At 47.9% G+C, this 20526-nt stretch overlaps 1 protein-coding gene across 1 annotated transcript in view; it reads right to left on the minus strand.

Moving 5' to 3' along the window:
- LAMTOR1 (late endosomal/lysosomal adaptor, MAPK and MTOR activator 1) overlaps nucleotides 1-20526 on the minus strand; it is a 39648-nt gene that overhangs the window by 4205 nt on the left and 14917 nt on the right. Inside the window, exons 2-4 of the mRNA XM_033948095.1 lie at nucleotides 17196-17344; nucleotides 16105-16182; nucleotides 8826-8952 (exon numbers count right to left, since the gene is read on the minus strand). Of these exons, the coding sequence (XP_033803986.1) occupies nucleotides 8826-8952; nucleotides 16105-16182; nucleotides 17196-17344 (354 nt within the window). The remainder of the gene's footprint in view (nucleotides 1-8825; nucleotides 8953-16104; nucleotides 16183-17195; nucleotides 17345-20526) is intronic.

Here is a 20526-nt window from a genome sequence, read left to right on the forward strand (position 1 = left end):
TCGGGTTTCTTTTTTCTTTGCTTTGTTAAAAAAAAAAAAAAAAAACTTTGCTTTTTTTTTTCCCCTTTTTTCGATTTTGCCCCGGCGGGGCCTGTTGCCATTATACAGGCCTCGGGGTTCGATTTTGCGGAGGCCGTTTTCCCCTTCATGCCCCCGCAGGTTGGTTTTAAAAAGTGCCAGCGGTGTGCACGCCCGATCTCCCTCACTGACCCACACAATTGGTGTTTGCAGTGTTTGGGTCCGGAGCATCGGGCGGACTCCTGCACCCGCTGTGCCACTCTTCAAAAGAGAACCCTTAAAAACTGAAGAATTCAACAAACTCTTCTCTTCGGCACCGGGTCGGCGATGGACTCCTCGACATCGACAGCGGTACCACAGAAATCGGCACCGTCTACTTCGACACTGCCCAACCCCACATCGGCGTCTCTGGCGCCAGGTAAGCCGGCTAAGAAGCCTTCCTCTTCCCTCGAGCGCCCTCCAACTACGGTGGCGACGCCGACCTTGCCGGCATCGCACCGGTCCCGCAAGCGCTCCGCCCCGATCTCGGTGAGTGCCTCGTCATCGGCCTCCTCATCGCCGGGGCGTAGAGCGGCATCTAAGGAACCGAAGAAAAAGAAAGCGGTTCCGATGCCACCCCTAGATGACCGTATCTCGGCCATCTTAAAGGTTCAACTCCAGGAACAGTTACAGCAACAACTCGAGCACCTGTTGCCCACTATCCTGGCACCGCTCCTTCCGGTACCAGACCGGCCCGAGCCCCGTACCGAACCCCCGGTATCCACCCCTTCGGTACCTATCAACACCTCCATGCCGATTCTTTCGGCTGAGCAGCTTCATACCCATCCAGTGGTTCACTCCCATACCACATCGGATCCTCCTCGGCACCAAGCAGTGCGTCATTCTTCCCGGGACCGGGATCGACGCCGGTCTTCCTCTCCTGGTACCGTTTCGGTGCGTTCTGGGAAATCTTTATCCAAGACCCGCCATACCACACCTTCCACCCCGGTGTCTCGACATGCACCAGAGGTCCGGGACCCTGACTTATGGGAGGAATCCCCTCTCGGTACCGAGGAGGATCCCTCCTCATCTGATGAGGACCCGTCGGCACCCGATGCCACCTCCAAACCGGAGCAGTCCTCATTTTCTAAATTTCTGAGAGAGATGTCTGCAGCCCTGTCCCTTCCTTTAGAATCTGACTCAAAGAAGTCTCAAGCCTTCCTGGAGGCTTTAGATTTCGAACAACCTCCTAAAGAGTTCCTCAAGCTTCCCGTGCATGACATCCTACGGGAAACTTTTTACAAAAACTGGGAGAATCCCCTTACGGTACCGGGGGCCCCCCGTAAACTGGACAACCTCTATCGAGTCATCCCTATCCCAGGGTTCGACAAGTCTCAATTGCCCCATGAGTCCCTTCTTGTTGAATCCACCTTGAAAAAGACTCAGGGCTCCAGTGTCTATGCCTCTACCCCTCCTGGCAGAGAGGGTAAGACCATGGACAAGTTTGGCAAGAGGCTCTACCAGAATGCCATGCTGGCCAACAGGGCGAACAACTATTCCTTCCATTTTTCTTTCTATATGAAACATTTGGTCCAACAGCTGTCTGCCCTCCAAAAGTACCTGCCGGAGCGCAAGGTCCCACTGTTCCAGCAGCACATCTCTGGCCTTCTTCAGTTGCGCAAGTTTATGGTCCGCTCGATTTACGACTCATTCGAGCTCACCTCCCGTGCCTCTGCCATGGCCGTAGCAATGCGCCGCTTGGCCTGGCTGAGAGTCTCCGACCTGGACATCAACCACCAGGATCGTCTAGCCAATGCCCCCTGTCTCGGGGATGAACTTTTTGGAGAGTCACTGGATTCCACCACCCAGAAACTCTCCGCCCATGAAACAAGGTGGGACACCCTGATCAAACCAAAAAAGAAGGCTCCGCCTGCCCGACCTTATCGACCTCAGTCATCTTATCAGCGCAGGTTCTCAGCCAGGCCACTCAATCCGCCTCCTCAACAACCTCGGCGGCCCCGTCAACAGCAGCACCATGCCCAGGCTCGTTCTCAGGCCACTCAACCCTCCAAGCCTCTTCAGCCTGCTAAGCAATCCCAGCACTTTTGACTCTTCTCTCCAGGGCATAGCCAGTCATCCACCCTCGCTACCTCTTCCACAACCAATCGGAGGTCGTCTCACCATATTCTCCAGCCGTTGGGAGGTCATCACATCGGACCAGTGGGTCCTCAACATCATCCGCCACGGCTACTCTCTCAACTTCCAGACTCTTCCATCGGACAACCCTCCCGTAGAGTCTGCTTCACACTCATCTCAAACCCCCCTCCTCCTGAGGGAGGTTCAATCCCTCCTCCTTCTCAATGCCATCGAAGAAGTACCTCCAGATCAAAGGGGTCAGGGATTCTACTCCCGCTACTTCCTGGTACCCAAAAAGACGGGAGACCTCCATCCCATTCTCGATCTCAGGGACCTCAACAAGTGTCTGGTCAAGGAGAAGTTCAGAATGCTCTCCCTTGCCACGCTCTACCCTCTTCTTTCTCAACACGACTGGCTATGTTCCCTGGACCTCAAAGAGGCCTACACTCACATCTCCATCAATCAGAATTCTCGCCGCTACCTGCGGTTCCAGGTGCTGCACCACCACTATCAGTACAAGGTGCTACCGTTCGGCCTCGCTTCCTCACCCAGGGTCTTCACCAAGTGCCTTATAGTGGTAGCGGCCTTCCTCAGGTCTCACAACCTCCAGGTGTTCCCCTACTTGGACGATTGGTTGGTGAAAGCACCTACGTCTCAACTTGTGCTACAGGCTACTCATCACACCATCTCTCTCCTCCACCTCCTGGGGTTCGAGATCAACTACCCCAAGTCGCATCTGCTTCCCACCCAGCGACTTCAATTCATTGGAGCAGTTCTGGACACCACACTAATGAGGGCTTTTCTCCCCTCCGATCGCCAGCGGACCCTGCTCCACCTCTGTCGTCAGGTGCTCATGCATCCCTCCATTCCTGCCCGACAGATGATGGTCCTCCTGGGTCACATGGCCTCGACGGTGCATGTCCTTCCTCTGGCACGTCTCCACCTTCGCACACCTCAGTGGACTCTCGCCAACCAATGGTCACAGACTACGGATCTTCTTTCTCATCCCATCTCTGTGACATCATCTCTTCAGCAATCTCTCCAATGGTGGTTGAACTCCTCAAATCTTTCCAGGGGTCTACTTTTTCATCTACCCTCTCACTCTATGATCATCACCACGGATGCGTCCCCCTATGCGTGGGGAGCTCACCTAGGAGATCTACGCACCCAGGGACTTTGGACCCCACAGGAGCGTCGTCATCACATCAATTTCCTGGAACTCAGAGCCATGTTCTACGCCCTCAAGGCTTTCCAACATCTCCTCTGTCCTCAAGTCCTCCTCCTGTGCACAGACAATCAAGTCGCCATGTACTACATAAACAAGCAAGGCGGCACCGGATCTCGCCCCCTTTGTTTGGAGGCTCTGCGCATCTGGACCTGGGCCACGGACCGCAATCTCTTTCTCAGGGCGGTCTATATCCAGGGCGAACAGAACTCCCTGGCCGACAATCTCAGCCGCATCCTTCAACCTCACGAGTGGACGTTGGACCCTCCGACTCTGCTCTCCATCTTTGCTCGATGGGGCACTCCGCAGGTGGACCTCTTTGCAGCACCTCACAATCATCAACTGCCCCTCTTCTGTTCCAGACTCTTCTCTCCTCACCGTCTGGCCCCGGATGCATTCCTGCTCGATTGGAGGGATCGGTTCCTGTATGCCTTCCCTCCACTTCCTCTGATGTTGCGGACCTTGTCCAAACTCCGCAAGGACAACGCCACCATGATTCTCATCGCCCCTCGGTGGCCTCGCCAACACTGGTTCTCCCTCCTGCTCCAACTCAGCTCCAGGGAGCCCATTCCTCTTCCTGTGTTTCCTACTCTACTTACGCAGCGGCATCAGTCTCTACTGCATCCCAATCTGTCTTCGCTCCACCTGACAGCTTGGTTTCTCTCGGGCTGACCTCTCCAGAGAATCTATCTCAGCCGGTCCGCCTCATCTTGGACGCCTCCAGGAAACCGGCCACCCTCCAATGTTACCATCAGAAATGGACCAGATTCTCCTCGTGGTGTCTCCGGCATCATCAGGAACCCACCTCCTTAGCGGTGGAAACTGTATTGGAATATTTGCTCTCGCTGTCCAATGCTGGCCTCAAAACTACCTCCATCAGAGTCCACCTCAGTGCCATCACTGCGTTTCATGAGCCTATTCTCGGAAAACCCCTCACGGCTCATCCTCTGGTTTCCAGATTTATGAGAGGGCTCTTCAATATCAAGCCGCCTCTCAAGCCTCCTCCTGTCGTCTGGGACCTGAATGTGGTTCTCTCAGCACTCATGAAACCTCCATTTGAGCCTCTTGCCACAACTTCGCTCAGGCTCCTTACCTGGAAGGTGCTTTTCCTAATTGCCATCACCTCTGCCAGGAGGGTTAGCGAACTGCATGCACTGGTTGCCGACCCACCGTTCACTGTTTTTCACCATGACAAGGTTGCTCTGCGTACCCACCCTAAATTCCTTCCCAAGGTGGTCTCGGCTTTTCACCTCAACCAGTCCATTGTGCTGCCCGTCTTCTTCCCTAAGCCTCACTCGCACCCTGGGGAACAGGCGTTGCACACGCTGGACTGTAAGCGTGCCCTTGCTTACTACCTTGATCGTACCAGAGCTCACCGTACATCCCCTCAGCTCTTTTTGTCTTTCGATCCCAACCGTTTGGGTCGTCCTGTCTCCAAACGGACACTTTCAAATTGGCTTGCTGCCTGTATTGCATTCTGCTATGCTCGGGCCGGTCTCTCACTGGAAGGTGCTGTCACGGCCCACAGAGTCCGAGCTATGGCTGCTTCTGTAGCTTTCCTCCGTTCCACGCCCATCGAGGAAATCTGCAAGGCTGCCACTTGGTCCTCAGTTCACACGTTCACTACTCACTACTGTCTGGATGCCTTTTCCAGACGGGATGGTCACTTCGGCCAATCGGTGTTACAGAATTTATTTTCATGATGGCCAACCATCCCCCCTCCCTCTTTGTTAGCTTGGAGGTCACCCATGTGTTAAGAATATGCTGCCTGCTTGTCCTGGGATAAAGCACAGTTACTTACCGTAACAGGTGTTATCCAGGGACAGCAGGCAGATATTCTTACGTCCCACCCACCTCCCCGGGTTGGCTTCTTAGCTGGCTTATCCTAACTGGGGACCACGCACTCCTCCGTCGGGCGAGAAGGCACTCGCGCACGCGCGGTGCGGCCAACTAGAAACTTCTAGTTAAAAAGGTCCGTACCGAGGGCTCCGTCGGTGACGTCACCCATGTGTTAAGAATATCTGCCTGCTGTCCCTGGATAACACCTGTTACGGTAAGTAACTGTGCTTTCCATTTTATAAATATGACATACAGAACTCCACCAAAAACTGTAATTTAATCCACTCTGATTTTTCCAATTGAATGTAATATGTTGAATGGCAATTCCAGTCAGAATAAGTAAAAGCTTATTGTTTTTTGAAAAATCTGACTTTTCGCTCTCATCAACATGCCAAATAAAATAGTATCATATGTCAAGGCTAGCGGATTTTCTAACAACCTATTTATTTGGCCCCAAATTGATTTCCAAAAAGCCAAAATACATGGACAATAAAATAATAAATGATCTAAACGAACAGGGGTCCAGAATGCTCTAGGTAACAGAAAAAAACCAAGTTTGTCTCACAGATGCAGACACTGTACATCTCATCCTCCAAGAAAACGTAATCTCAGTGCAAGCCGAGTCATTGTAGCTTCTGGGGAAGGAGACTTCCAGCTCCTGCATGGTTTCCCCAAAGACAAGCAGACCTTTTAAACATCAGCGACGCCATCCAGTGAGGCCTGAAACAAAGCTCTAACCACACATGCGTGAGTTTATCCGCATTGTTCTGTGGGGATCGTCTCAGCTCCAGTTTTTCCTCCACTGAACTCATTGAACATTCGCTTTTCTGTACAGCAGGCATTCTCAGTTTTGCTTCCCCCTTTCTAAGGCAACTCATGGTTAGGGTTTTCTAGCATTTCCTTAATTTTTTGGCATGGCCTCAAGCTCTGCCAGTGTCGGTCAAGATTTTTACCAAGTTGCTCAATTTTGCGTCACCTCTTTTCTATTGATATCTCAGAAGCAAAAAATGCCCAGTAGCCTCAAAAAAATGCAGGTAGTGCAGCAGAGTCACAGACACCCATGAACTGTGCCTGGCTTTCCACAGTTCCAAAACACATCATCTCGCTATGCTACTTGTTAGAATGCACTTACAGGTTGTTGTAATTGTCAAGAGCAGAAAGAGTCTGATCCTCAAGGCCTCTGGGGCTGCACCATCTCACCTTATCCTTAAGAATCAACAGAGGAAATCAGGACCGACCACAGCTGAAGTCCCACCCGATGTACAGCAAGGATCTGCTACACTGGCAACAGCATCGAGAAATTCCAATGCAGAGCAAAAGAAAGAAAGCATCCCTCCTCACTTATATACAATGCTGGGAGCTTCCATCCTTCCCCATAGAGGGAACTCCCTCCTTTACATTGGAAGACATGCCAGTTTTTAAAGGCTCAGAATCCAGCAACAGATACAACTATAGAGGCCTAAGAAGATGTCGCCTTTCCTCTTGCAGCCCATATGTCATTGGTATTGAGATTCCAGTCAGCTGCAGGCCAGAAAGTTCAGGAAATGTTCAATCACTATCTGGCAAGAATCAGTGCTTTCCACGTTCTGCATTTAAACCAATGCCAAGGGATTAAGCTGATCTTGAGGTCTATGGTGATAAGAATGCATATGTGGGGTGGGGAGGAAGGGCAGGGAGGAGGAAGCTTCAGAGGCATCCCTGCATTGGAGTCTAGGATCCAACAAAAGGAAACCCTCACAGAAGCCTTGTTAACTAGCCAGGCTAACAATCCTACCCCTCACGGAGAAAAGCCTGAAGTAATGGTTTATAGACCCAAAGAGTGCTCTAATCAGGAGTCTTGTGGTTTTGCCTCATAATCCTCTCCCCTCCAATGGAAGTCTATAAAATCATGAGTAAAGTAGAACCGGTAGACGTGAATTGAGGCCAGCAGCGTGCCTGATTTTAAGGCCAAATGGGATCGGCACATGGGATCTATTCACAGGGCAAAGGTAGGGGAGGGACATTAAGGTGGGCAGACTAGATGGGCCGTGGGCCCTTATCTGCCGTCTATTTCTATGTTTCTATGAATTGCTTGTTTACTCTTTCTCTAAAGTACAAGGATTAAGGGGGCATGCAATGAAGCTTTTAAATATTAAATTGAAAACAAATCAGAGCAAATAGTAGACTTGAGTGAAGAAATGAGCTCTGGAATATGTTGTCAATATGGTAAAAGCAGTTAGCTTAGTGGAATTTTTAAAAAAAAGTTTGGACAAGTTCTTGGAAGAAGTCCGTCAGCCGTTATTAAGATAGACTTGAGAAGATCCACTACTTATTCCTGGCATCAGCAGCATTAAATCTATTTTACTCTTTTTGGATTCTGCCAGGCACTTGTGCCTTCCATTGGCCATTGTTGGAAATGGGATGCTGTGGCTTGCTGAGCCTTTGGTCTGTCCCAGCATGGCAATGCTTATCTTCTTATGTATCTGTTGTCTAGAAGGCTCCCAAATTCAAAAGACAGTAAGTAGTAACCATACCAAAAAGATCTCAAGAAGGTCAAGTGAACCGAGATCCATTTCATAGTGCTCCCCTGGGGGAGATGCACATGTTATGCTCATCTTCCACATAGCATCTTACCAGCTTCTCATGAGCCTCTAAAGCAAAACATTCTGAACGAGGTTGGTCTGACAGAATTTCTTCAAAAGAAATGTAAAATTACTTAATTTAAAATGGTATTTTATACCACTCAACAAAGAGAAAAACCAATTCACGGCCGTTTAAGTAAGTTCATCAATAAAAACAAAATTACACTAATGGACAAGAGAAATGTAGTGTAGAAAACACATGAGGTCAACCTACAACGTTTTTGAGATGGCCTCAACAGCTTCTGTGTGACTATGGGTTTGGAGTCAGACTTGAGATATGATGCAAGGCAAGCTCTCCGGAGATGAGGGATCAGATTAAAGATCACTAATGCCATTTCTTTCACCCCCGACTTGTCCTTCACTTCATCCAGGTGGCTTTCAAGTGATGCCCTAAGAAGACACTTCTATCCACCACCCTCAATCTCATCAAAAACTCTGTCCTAGAAAGCACCTCAGCCCCAAAATGGCTTTCCAAGTCCTCTTACTACATAGTGTTCATATAGCACTACTAGAGCTAGAAAGTACTGTACATATGCATTTAAGAGCTTGCAGAACTGATCAGCAGACAGAGAGAAAGAAAGAACTGCATCAACTTGAGAAGTCTAATCCAAGCATGGAATGAGGACTTCGCTGTATAGGAGAGGGTTAAGAATAACTTGACTGATGAGTGATTTCACAAGGGTTGTAGCTAGAGAAAATATTGAACAAATGCACTTGAGAAGGGAATGGTCCGGCATTTGGCTGTGCTGTTTTCTGGTGCTGCAGAATGAACAAGTTTGAGAACTCCTGCTGTACAATCCAAAATACTCGCACCCTCCATCACCCCACCCATGTTTTAATAAATATTTTTAATCATCCTATCAAACCAAATAAACTGGCAAATTTTCTACTGATTTTCTGTCAAGTTTGTTCAGCTTGTAAACAAGACTAAAATTCCTAAGAAATTAAAAAATAAATCAAGAAGGTGGTCCCTACTTGATACTACAGAGCTTGTGTCTTACACTCACCTGCTGAATATCTGTGAAGGACACAGGTTCACTGGCAAGCACCTGGTGTGGCTGGCTGGTGAGGGAAGGCAGCGGAGGCAGCTTCTTCCAATGGGACAGACTGTTACTGAGCACCACCAGCCGTGTGCTGTGAAAGAGAGAGAAGAGAGACATGGAATATGATGGAGGATCCAGCCCCGATGTCCTTCCTCTGCTGATTTTTATTCTTCATCTGTGCTTATGTTCCTGTCACTGGGACGAAGCTGTCCCATGCATCTTCCCCCCTCCTTTCTGTGGGGTTTCTGGTACTCTACAACTGTCCCCAGTGATTGTCACTGTGTGTTTTCTACAACTTCCTTTTCACTTGGATAAGAAACAGATCTATTCTATCTAACTTCCACTTGTGTGTGTCTCTTCTTCAGTTTCTTTTTTTTAAAATTCTTTATTTATTTTAAAACTGACAAACAAGTGATTAATATTAAAACATTACATTACTAATAAAATATACAGCACTTGACATTCTTATACATATAATCCATTAAAGTAGAAATTATAACCCTTTCCCCCCTACCCAACAATTCTTCAACAGAAATCCAATCATTAAATAAAAATATTAATCATCCAATTTCCCCCCTCCCCCCAATAAAATAAATGGCTCGAGAGACGACAGGAGATCAAGACAGCCATTTCCTGTGAGCAATCTGCATGGGGCAGGAGCGTAGGAAGATCGCTCCTGTCCCAAAAACCCGCTAGACCACAGGTAAGGCTTAAGGGGGGTCTTTCAGGGCTTAAAATAGCCGGGGGAAGTGGGGGTTAGAGGCAGAACCGGCCCAAATATTATTCGCGTTTTTTTAATAGTCACGGGCCAACTCTGCCCCGAACCCTCGCGAATATGGAGGGGGAAGTGTATATATGGGAAGGCTCAACTTTGTGCTCTCTATCTCCACCTGCTGGTAGGAGGACTTAATCTACATGTCTGGATTCAAGTTTTATTATGGCTAGATATACCACTTTAAATTCCAAAGTGGTTTACATCATTCAAATTCTTAAAAAAAAAAGGGGGGGGTTAGTGGCGTAGATGGTAAAAGTTTCTATTGACTAAACATGATACAAAAGAATAATGGGTAGGGTTACATTGCTAAGAATAAAAATGAAATGGTAGAGGGGAAAACATTAGGGATTCATCTGCTGCTGCTGCCAAGGATGTTATATTTCTTCTTCTTCTTCTCTGTGAATGCAGTATATACCATCCACTTCAGGTGATGCAAAGAAAATTCTTATTATTGATGAGGTGACCCAGAAAGCACAGTTACTTACCGTAACAGGTGTTATCCAGGGACAGCAGGCAGATATTCTTGACTGATGGGTGACGGCACCGACGGAGCCCCGGTACGGACAATTTTAGAGTGATTGCACTCTAAGAACTTGGAAAGTTCTAGCAGGCCGCACCGCGCACGCGTGAGTGCCTTCCCGCCCGACGGAGGCGCGCGGTCCCCAGTTAGGATAAGCCAGCTAAGAAGCCAACCCGGGGAGGTGGGTGGGACGCAAGAATATCTGCCTGCTGTCCCTGGATAACACCTGTTACGGTAAGTAACTGTGCTTTATCCCAGGACAAGCAGGCAGCATATTCTTGACTGATGGGTGACCTCCAAGCTAACAAAAAGAGGGATGGAGGGAAGGTTGGCCATTAGGAAAACAAATTTTGCAAAACAGATTGGCCGAAGTGTCCATCCCGTCTGGAGAATGCATCCAGACAATAATGAGATGTAAAAGTATGAACTGAGGACCAAGTAGCAGCTTTGCAGATTTCCTCAATAGGAGTGGATCGGAGGAAAGCCACAGATGCTGCCATAGCTCAAACTCTATGGGCCGTGACAGAACCTTCCAGTGTTAGTCCGGTCTGAGCATAGCAGAAAGAAATGCACGCTGCAAGCCAATTAGACAACGTACGTTTAGAAACAGGACGTCCCAATTTATTTGGATCAAAGGACAGAAAGAGTTGGGGAGATGATCTGTGGGGCTTAGTACGCTCCAAATAGTAAGCTAGAGCCCGTTTACAGTCCAAAGTATGCAGAGCCTGTTCTCTAGAATGAGAGTGAGGTTTCGGAAAGAAGACAGGCAGAACAATGGATTGGTTGAGATGGAATTCCGAGACAACCTTGGGGAGAAACTTTGGATGTGTACGCAGAACCACCTTGTCATGATGAAAGACTGTAAAAGGTGGATCCGCAACTAGTGCATGTAGCTCACTGACCCTCCTGGCAGAGGTTAGGGCAATAAGGAAGACCACTTTCCAAATGAGAAATTTGAATGGAGTCGTAGCCAGAGGTTCAAACGGAGGCTTCATTAAGGCGGAAAGAAACACATTGAGATCCCAGACTACAGGGGGTGCTTTAAGAGGTGGTTTCACATTGAAAAGACCCCGCATGAATCTGAAAACCAAAGGATGAGCTGAAAGGAGTTTTCCATGAACTGGCTCATGAAAAGCAGCAATAGCACTGAGGTGGACTCTGATGGAAGTAGACTTGAGACCAGAGTCAGACAAAGAAAGAAGGTAATCCAACAAGGTCTCCACAGCAAGGGACGTAGGATTATGATGATGAAGAAGACACCAGGAAGAAAATCTTGTCCACTTCTGATGGTAACATTGCAAAGTGGTAGGTTTCCTGGAGGCATCCAGAACAAAACGAACGGACTGAGACAAAAGAGTATCATTCGAAGTCAGCCCGAGAGATACCAGGCTGTCAGGTGCAGAGACTGGAGGTTGGGATGCAGAAGGGTCTCCTGATGCTGTGTAAGCAGAGAAGGAAATTGTGGAAGTAGAATAGGTTCCCTGGAACTGAGTTGAAGTAGAAGGGAGAACCAATGTTGCCTGGGCCACCGTGGAGCAATCAGAATCATGGTGGCCTGTTCCCTCTTGAGCTTGAACAAGGTCCGGAGCATGAGAGGCAGAGGAGGGAAAGCATACAGGAAGAGATTGGACCAATCCAGGAGAAATGCATCCGCTGCCAGGACGGTGAGGAGAGTAGAGTCTGGAGCAGAAGTGGGGCAGCTGATGATTGTGAGGAGCTGCAAAGAGGTCTATCTGAGGAGTGCCCCACTGAGCGAAGATGGACTGTAGAGTGAAAGGATCGAGTGTCCACTCGTGAGGCTGGAGAATTCTGCTGAGCTTGTCCGCTAAGGAATTCTGTTCTCCCTGAATGTAGATAGCTTTCAGGAATAGATGGTGATCTGTGGCCCAAGCCCAAATCTTCTGGGCTTCCTGGCACAAGAGGCGAGAGCCTGTCCCACCCTGCTTGTTGATGTAGTACATCGCAACTTGATTGTCTGTGCACAGCAGGAGGACCTGAGGAAAGAGAAGATGTTGGAATGCTTTGAGGGCATAAAACATCGCTCTGAGTTCCAGGAAATTGATGTGATGTTTCATTTCCTGGGCTGTCCAAGGTCCTTGAGTTTGGAATTCGTTCAGATGAGCTCCCCAGGCATAAGGGGAGGCGTCGGTGGTGATGACAAGTTGATGAGGAGGTAGATGGAACAGAAGACCTTTGGAGAGATTTGAGGATATCAACCACCATTGTAGAGACTGACGAAGAGATGATGTCACAGATATGTGTCGTGAGCAAGGATCCGTCGCTTGGGACCACTGGGTAGCTAGGGTCCATTGAGGAGTGCACAGGTGGAGACGTGCGAAGGGTGTGACATGAACTGTGGAGGCCATGTGACCCAAGAGTATCATCATTTGCTTGGCAGAGATGGAGCGTTGATGAAGCACCTGCTGACACAGATATTGGAGAGTGTGAAGACGGTTGGACGGCAGAAATGCTCTCATGAGGACTGTGTCCAGCACTGCTCCAATGAATTGAAGTCTCTGAGTGGGGATAATATGAGATTTGGGTAGATTGATCTCGAACCCCAGAAGTTGTAGAAACAGGATGGTCTGGTTGGTGGCCTGGAGTACTGTCTGAGAAGAATTGGCCTTTATCAACCAATCGTCCAGGTAAGGAAACACCTGAAGGTGGTGGGAACGTAGAAAGGCAGCCACCACAATCAGACATTTGGTGAACACTCTTGGAGAGGAGGCAAGACCGAAAGGTAGCACTTTGTATTGGTAATGACAATGGTTGATCATGAAGCGGAGGTACTGTCTGGAGGCCAGATTGACCGGTATGTGAGCGTATGCTTCTTTGAGATCTAGGGAACATAGCCAGTCGCCTTGATTGAGAAGAGGATAAAGAGTAGCCAGAGAAAGCTTTTTGAATTTCTCTTTTATCAAGCATTTGTTGAGATCGCGAAGATCTAAAATGGGTCTGAGATCTCCCGTTTTTTTGGGAACTAGAAAGTAACGGGAGTAGAATCCCTGCCCCTTTTGATCTAGAGGAACTTCCTCTATGGCGTTCAGAAGAAGGAGGGATTGAACCTCTTGAAGAAGGAGGGAAGACTGAGGAGTGTTCAAAGCAGACTCTCTTGGTAGACTTTGGGCAGGAAGAGTCTGGAAAGTGAGAGAGTAGCCGTGGCGGATGATGTTGAGGACCCACTGATCCGAAGTGATGATTTCCCAACGGCTTATGAAATGAGTAAGGCATCCTCCTATGGGCTGTGGGAGGTGGACAGAAGGAGGAAGACTGGCTACGTCCTGGAGAACCAAGTCAAAAGGGTTGAGTGGATTTTTGTGAAGGAGGAGGTTTCACTTGTTGTTGTTGCTGTGCAGGTCTAGCAGCCTGCCTTTGCTGTTGCCTCCGACGCCTGGGTTGTTGCTGGGCCTGTGGTAAAGGACAAGCCACAAATCTACGTTGATAGGCCGACTGCTGGCGAAAAGGCCTGGTAGGTGGGGTCTTTTTCTTTGTCTTAAGGAGAGTGTCCCATCGAGTCTCATGAGCTGAGAGTTTTTGAGTAGTGGAATCCATGGATTCTCCAAACAGCTCATCCCCTAAGCAAGGTGCATTGGCCAGTTGATCTTGGTGATTGACATCGAGTTCTGAAACTCTAAGCCATGCCAGTCTCCGCATGGCCACCGACATAGCCGTGGCCCTAGAGGTCAGCTCAAATGTGTCATAGATTGATCTGACCATGAACTTGCGGAGTTGTAAGAGTGATGTAGAAGTCTGGCGAAAGGCTGATCTCTTACGATCAGGGAGGTATTTCTCAAAAGATGACAAAGTCTGAATGAGATGCTTGAGGTAGAATGAAAAATGGAAAGCATAGATCCCTGATCTGTTTGCCAACATCGCATTTTGATACAACCTCTTGCCAAACTTATCCATGGCCTTACCTTCTCTGCCAGGAGGGACAGAAGCGTACACACTAGCCCCCGTGGATTTCTTTAGAGTGGATTCCACCAACAACGATTCATGAGGGAGTTGTGGTTTGTCAAAGCCCGGAATAGGTATGACCTTATATAAGGAGTCCAGTTTGCGGGGAGCTCCTGGGATGGTCAAGGGTGTCTCCAGATTTTTGTAAAAAGTCTCTCGCAAAATATCATGGAGAGGCAGTTTGAGAAATTCCCTTGGAGGCTGGTCAAAGTCCAGTGCATCAAGAAATGCCTTGGACTTTTTGGATTCAGCCTCCAAGGGAATAGAGAGAGAGTCACACATCTCTTTGAGAAAAGAGGTAAAAGAAGTTCCATCAGGTTTAGAGGACGGATCTAAAACAGAATGATCCTCTTCCCCTGATGAACACTCTCCCTCTGAGAGAAGAGGGTCCTCCGAATCGCCCCACAGATCAGGGTCCCTTACTTGAAAACTGCGGTCCTGGGATTCCGGTGTGGAGGGTTCTAGGTGTCAAGTTTTATGCATCGACTTCCCAGACCTCTGTGAAATGGTACCGGGAGATGTTATAGGCTGTGTCGGCGCCGAGGTTTGAACAGCCTGGTGTAAGGATCTCGGTTCCGGCGCTAAGACCGGCATAGATACCGAGGAAGTAGTATGCATCGGTACCGACAAGGTGGATGCCGACAAAGGAGGCTGCTCCACTGCCGGTACCGAAGGCTCAGACCGGACCGGGACTGGAAGGCTCGGTGTCAGAAGAGCAGGTAGCAGCTGCTGTAGTTGTTCTTTGAGCTGTACCTGCAGGACGGCGGCAATGCGCTCGTCCAGTGAAGGCACCGGTACCGCTTTTTTCTGCTGCGGTACCTTGGGTGCCGCTCTACACTCCGAAGAGGAACCCGATATCGAGGGGCTTACCTCAATCGGAGCGGAGCGCTTCTGCGGGCGCCTCGAGGTCGGCAGGATTGGGCTCGCTGCCACTGAGACCGGAGGGCGCTCCAGCGGGGAAGGCTTCTTAGCCGGCTTACCTGATGGATGCGACGCCGGCGTGGTGTCGACGAGGCAGGTGCCAACTGTGTCGGGGTCGAAGTGGGGACCGGTGCCGCCGAATCCGACATCTCGGTACCAAACAATAATCGCTGTTGGATTTGGCGATTTTTTAAAGTTCTCTTTTTAAGAGTGGCACAGCGGGTGCAGGTGGACGCTCGATGGTCAGGACCAAGACACTGCAGACACCAGTTGTGCGGGTCTGAGTGAAATTGGTCGAGCACACCGCTGGCACTTCTTAAACCCGGGTTGAGGGGGCATGAAGGTAAAAATGGCTTCTGCCAAATCGAAGGCCGAGGCCTCGATGGTGGCAACAGGCCCCGCCGGGGCGAAACCGAAAAAATGAGAGAAAAAAACAAAGTTTTGTTGTTTTGTTTTTTTTTTAAAGAAAAGAAAATAAAGAAAATGAAGGACAAAAAAATTTCCTTCAGGTACGCAAGCGGGAAGCACAAAAAAATTCTTACAACAGCCGTTGAAAGAAACGCGTCTTCTTAGCTCCGCGGAAACTAAGAAACTGGGGACCGCGCGCCTCCGTCGGGCGGGAAGGCACTCGCGCGTGCGCGGTGCGGCCTGCTATAACTTTCCAAGTTCTTAGAGTGCAATCACTCTAAAATTGTCCGTACCGGGGCTCCGTCGGTGCCGTCACCCATCAGTCAAGAATATGCTGCCTGCTTGTCCTGGGATAAACTATACAACAGTATTTCCCAAGTTGGTCCTGGAGCATCTCCTTGCCCCTCAGATTTCATCTCAACAATGACACCACTGTATGTAAATCTCCTGAAGACCTGACGGGCAAGGGAGTACTCCACTGCTCTACAATCCATTGACCGGTCACCATTCAGCCAATTTATCATAGCTCCGAGATACCTTAGGATGGAGGATCCTCTGCAGCGCTTCAGGGCTGACCTCTTACAACTTGCAAGAATCTCCCAAAGCTTGCACACTCTTCTCTAACTCTCTGTAGTGAGGAAATGGCAAAGACCTCGGCTTACCTGTATTGGCGCGCCCTGTCCATATACTCATGCTGTTCCATTCCCTGCGAGTCTGCAGCAGAAACATCAATGATATTCCTGTGGAAGATGAACAGAGCAGTTATGCGATTTTTTTCACTCTCAGGTATTGCACATCCCAAGAAAATAGCACACTTCCAACACTTTAGACCAGGGGTCTCCAAAGTCCCTCCTCGAGGGCCGAATCCAGTCGGGTTGTCAGGATTTCCCCAATGAATATGCATGAGAGCTATGTGCATGCACTGCTTTCAATGCATATTCATTGGGGAAATCCTGAAAACCCGACTGGATTCGGCCCTCGAGGAGGGACTTTGGAGACCCCTGGTTTAGACACACAGTACAGCTACATTATTTATTTAAAGACTTATATACCACTTTAAACCAAAGCAGTGTTCAATCAACATACAAAACATAAAACTCTTCCAAAACTTAATGCATTGAACTCCCCAGCTTTTTTTTAAGGGGCGGGGGGGTGTTAAGGGATAGGGACTTGTTTACCACCTTTTTGTAGTTATATGAGACCACATACATACAGTATTTTCCCTATCTGTTCCAGCAGGCTCACTATCTAACTAATGTACCTGGGGGGCAGTGGAGGATTAAGTGACTTGCCCAGGGTCACAGGGAGCAGCACAGGGCTGACTCTGCTGTAGCTCTAACCCCTGCACTACAACAGGAAAGAACTTCCAATGCAATCTGAACTCTTTCACTGGTATACACTGATTCATCCCAGGGTTAAAGTAAAGGGAGAAGGAGCAAAGAAAATCTTATTTTTATAGCGTGTTTTACTCAAACCGGCTTTCCAATTTTGTTATTTTAGTAGCAGGGATAACCTGAATTAGAAAAAGATCTTGCAAAGAGACAAGAAATGATGGTAATAATAACAAATAACATTGTTGTAATCACTTAAAAGCTGGAGTTGCTTCAGTAGCTGGTGAAGATAACATTTGACAGAAAGGGTGGGAGGGGGCGAGAGGCTATTGGTGGTACTGAATGTCTTCTGCCCCCTCTGTGAGACAACTTAAAGAGCAGGTCTGGACTGGAGCTCTCTCACCGTGCCCAAGGTTACTCACAGTGCCGTCTTGGCCAGGATGGACGACAGCATGGCCTGCTCATCTGTCCGAGTAGAGGAGAGGTTGGGGTAATTTGGTTCAGCTCCATTTGTCACTTTATTCAAGGGGTTTGTGCCAGGATCCAGCAGTAGCTTCCGCTCTTCCCGGTCCTGAGAGAGAAAATCCCACAGTGTTATATCGCAGTCTGAACAAGACAAGTTAACAATGTCTCCCTAAATCTCTCTTCCACTACAGACACCAAACTTATTTCATCTAAAGGCTGTGAAACCAGGAATTATGCACTACTTTTTATATAGAAGGATGGGGCAACCACTTCCCACTACCAGTTAAAGGAGATCCCCAAACTGAAACAAAGCTTCCTGAGGTGGGGAACAACCAGATATGCCTTCCTATCAGACCCCTTAGAGCAGCAGTTCACAACCCAGTATCAGGGCACCTCCAGCCAGTCAGGCTTTCAGGATATGCCCAATGCATATGAAGGAGATAGATTTATATGTGATGTCATCGCATCGATGTCAGCATACTTCCGGATGCCTTCCGGCAGGGCACTGACTTTAGTATGCCCCGGCGCTGAAAAGTTTGCAGGACACCGATATATACCAAGGAAGCAGTGCATGCAAATTTCTCTCATGCATATTTTGTGGATATCCTGAAACCCTGAATCTGCTCTGAGAACTAGGTTGTGAAGCATTGCCACAGACTAACCTTTCGCTTAGCGCCTCCCCCCTTATAAATACATACAAACTTATACACATTAATAGTGGGCATTTGTATGAATACATATAATGATTTCTTTTATGTGTAGAAGAATATGACTGAATATTTTAAATTCAGAGAAATTCAAAAAGGAGAGTTCTGAGGAAAAATCTTACTGTGATCTGCATATTATTATATACGGATATGTACAACCACCAAAAACCTCTCACATCATCCTTCCCTTCCCCTCTAGTTTTTCCTCCCTCCCTCCCCCCTCCAGTCTCTGCAGCCTCTCCTCCCTCCCCTGAGCACCCTAAAGCATTCTTCTTTGCTGTCACAGGTCTTCATCTTCAAGCGGCTAGGACTAGCCCTTTCTCTCACTGGCCCCCCCACCCATCCCCACCATATGGCTATGTTTACTATGCTTTAACAGATCACACACATATTACAGTCACTTTGAGGCTCCAAGTAATCCCAGGAAGTGCTGCTGCTGTTCTCCCCCCCTCCCCTCCCATCAGGGGAAGTGCATGATGGCGGCTGTGACACATGGGATGGTGACTAGTAAAGTTGGAACCGTTGCCTCAGGTGCAGCTTTGCAGCAAATGGATTATTACTGTTAACCCTCATCACAGTTCTTTCATCACATGAAACAGGAAGTAACTGTCTTTTCCATGTGACCAACAGACAAGAAATAATGTGGAAAACAAAACCCAATACCATATCAGTATTAAAACTACGTTCCAACAAGATCTTTAAGATCTGAGGACAAATCTCTCCTCTTAGTCCCCTCACTAAGATTAATTTACTCAAGAGGAGACACGATCTTCTCTGCACCTCAAACCTGGAACGTAGTAAGTTCAAAGGTTTCCTGAAAAGCTGGCTCTTTAAGAATATTTTCAACTGAGATGTTCAAATTCTATACACTCCCCCCCTCCCCCGTATTCACAAATTCCTTATCTACAGATTCGGTTATCGCGATTTTTGACCAGAAATTTTTTTTCATTTTTCGGGCTATTTTTAGCCCTGTAAGCCCCCCTTTAAGCCTTACCTGGTGGTCTAACGGGTTTTCAGGCAGGAGCAATCTTCCCACGCTCCTGCCCCGTGCAGATCGCTCAAAGGAAATGGCTCGAGAGATGACGGGAGCTCAAGGCAGCCATTTCCCGTGAGCGACCTGCAAGGGGCTGGAACGTGGAAAGATCGTTCCTGCCTGAAAACCCGCTAGACCACCAGGTAAGGCTTAAGGGGGGGCTCTCAGGGCTAAAAATAGCCGGGGGAAGTGGGGGATAAGGGCAGAACCGGGCCAAATATTATTCACGGTTTTTCCATATTCATGGGCTGACTCTGCCCCTAACCCCTGCGAATACGGAGGGGAGAAGTGTATAACTCAAACATCCAATAGTACACAAAAATTTTTAAATGGGTAAATTTGGTAAGGGGGAGAAAATGATTGTTCTAAGTATAAATTGTAAGTTTAATAAAGCGTTTTATGAAATATTTATAAATTGTATTGCATTGTCAAAGTTTAAAAATCAATAAAGATTTATAAAAAAAAGAAAATTAAATGGGTAACTCTTTCCCATCCTATTGTCTCAACACCTATTTGTTTATGAATTGTATTTAAACCTATCCTCCTCTTGTGTCCCTTTATTAATTTGTGTGGTTTTATTCTTAGTTGTTTCTTACTTTTACCCTGATTTTATTTGTAAATCGCATTGGATTATGATATTGAAGCAATCCATCACCAAGCACAACTGCATCTTCTCTTCATCTGCACACATCACCTTGGACTCAAACACTCCTATTTTTCTCATTGTCTTAATATCAGCGGTATACGAGAATCAAAGATCTCAAGAGATTGTCTGTCTAATATCTCCCATTACTGCCACATCCTTGAGCCGCAAACTCATTTCTTTTTATCTCAATCATTGTCAATCTCTTGGCTGTTTGAGTCCCATATTTCTCAGTTTTCTAGGCCTTACAGCCACACTGCTCTCCCACCTCCTTCACAAAGACCCTTCAGGTCTTTTGATAGTTTTCTGCCTCTCTCTCTGCTCTTCATGCCAGCCTCCATCTAGTGCAGAGCACAGCACATACTAGATGCATGCCTGAAATGATTCGCTAGTGCTCCTCTGTTGCACGCACAATGTTCCTTTCTTGAAACCTATCTCAGCGGTGCTGGGTTCTAATAGCTGCTCTGTTCGTGGAAACATTTTTTTTTTTTTTTTGTAACACACTACATTTATTTGTTCCCTTAGGCTTCCACGGCTGGCATCACGCTTGTTGCCCTTTTCCAGGTTTTGCCGTGTGTGGTCAGGGAGAACCAATGTTTCAGGGTCTGCAGTCTGTCTTTATAAATAGTAGGTCCTCAAACCCAATTGGTTGGGGCTTGAGGTAAACGAGGCAGCTTCACGGGGAAAACATCTCTGGTGAGTTTAAAGAATTTTCCATTCTACGCGAGAGGCCATCCACCAAAATTCAAATTGGTGACCATGGACTTTCCTGCCTCTTTCACCTCAAGCCCCAACCAATTGGGTTCAAGGACCCACTATATACAAAGACAAATCGCAGCCCTGAAGAAAGCCACAGCATGATGGCAACAAGCTCCATTTATTATTATACCTTCAGAGGAGACCAA

Source organism: Geotrypetes seraphini, chromosome 6, assembly GCF_902459505.1.
Source record: "Geotrypetes seraphini chromosome 6, aGeoSer1.1, whole genome shotgun sequence".
Classification (NCBI taxonomy): domain Eukaryota; kingdom Metazoa; phylum Chordata; class Amphibia; order Gymnophiona; family Dermophiidae; genus Geotrypetes; species Geotrypetes seraphini.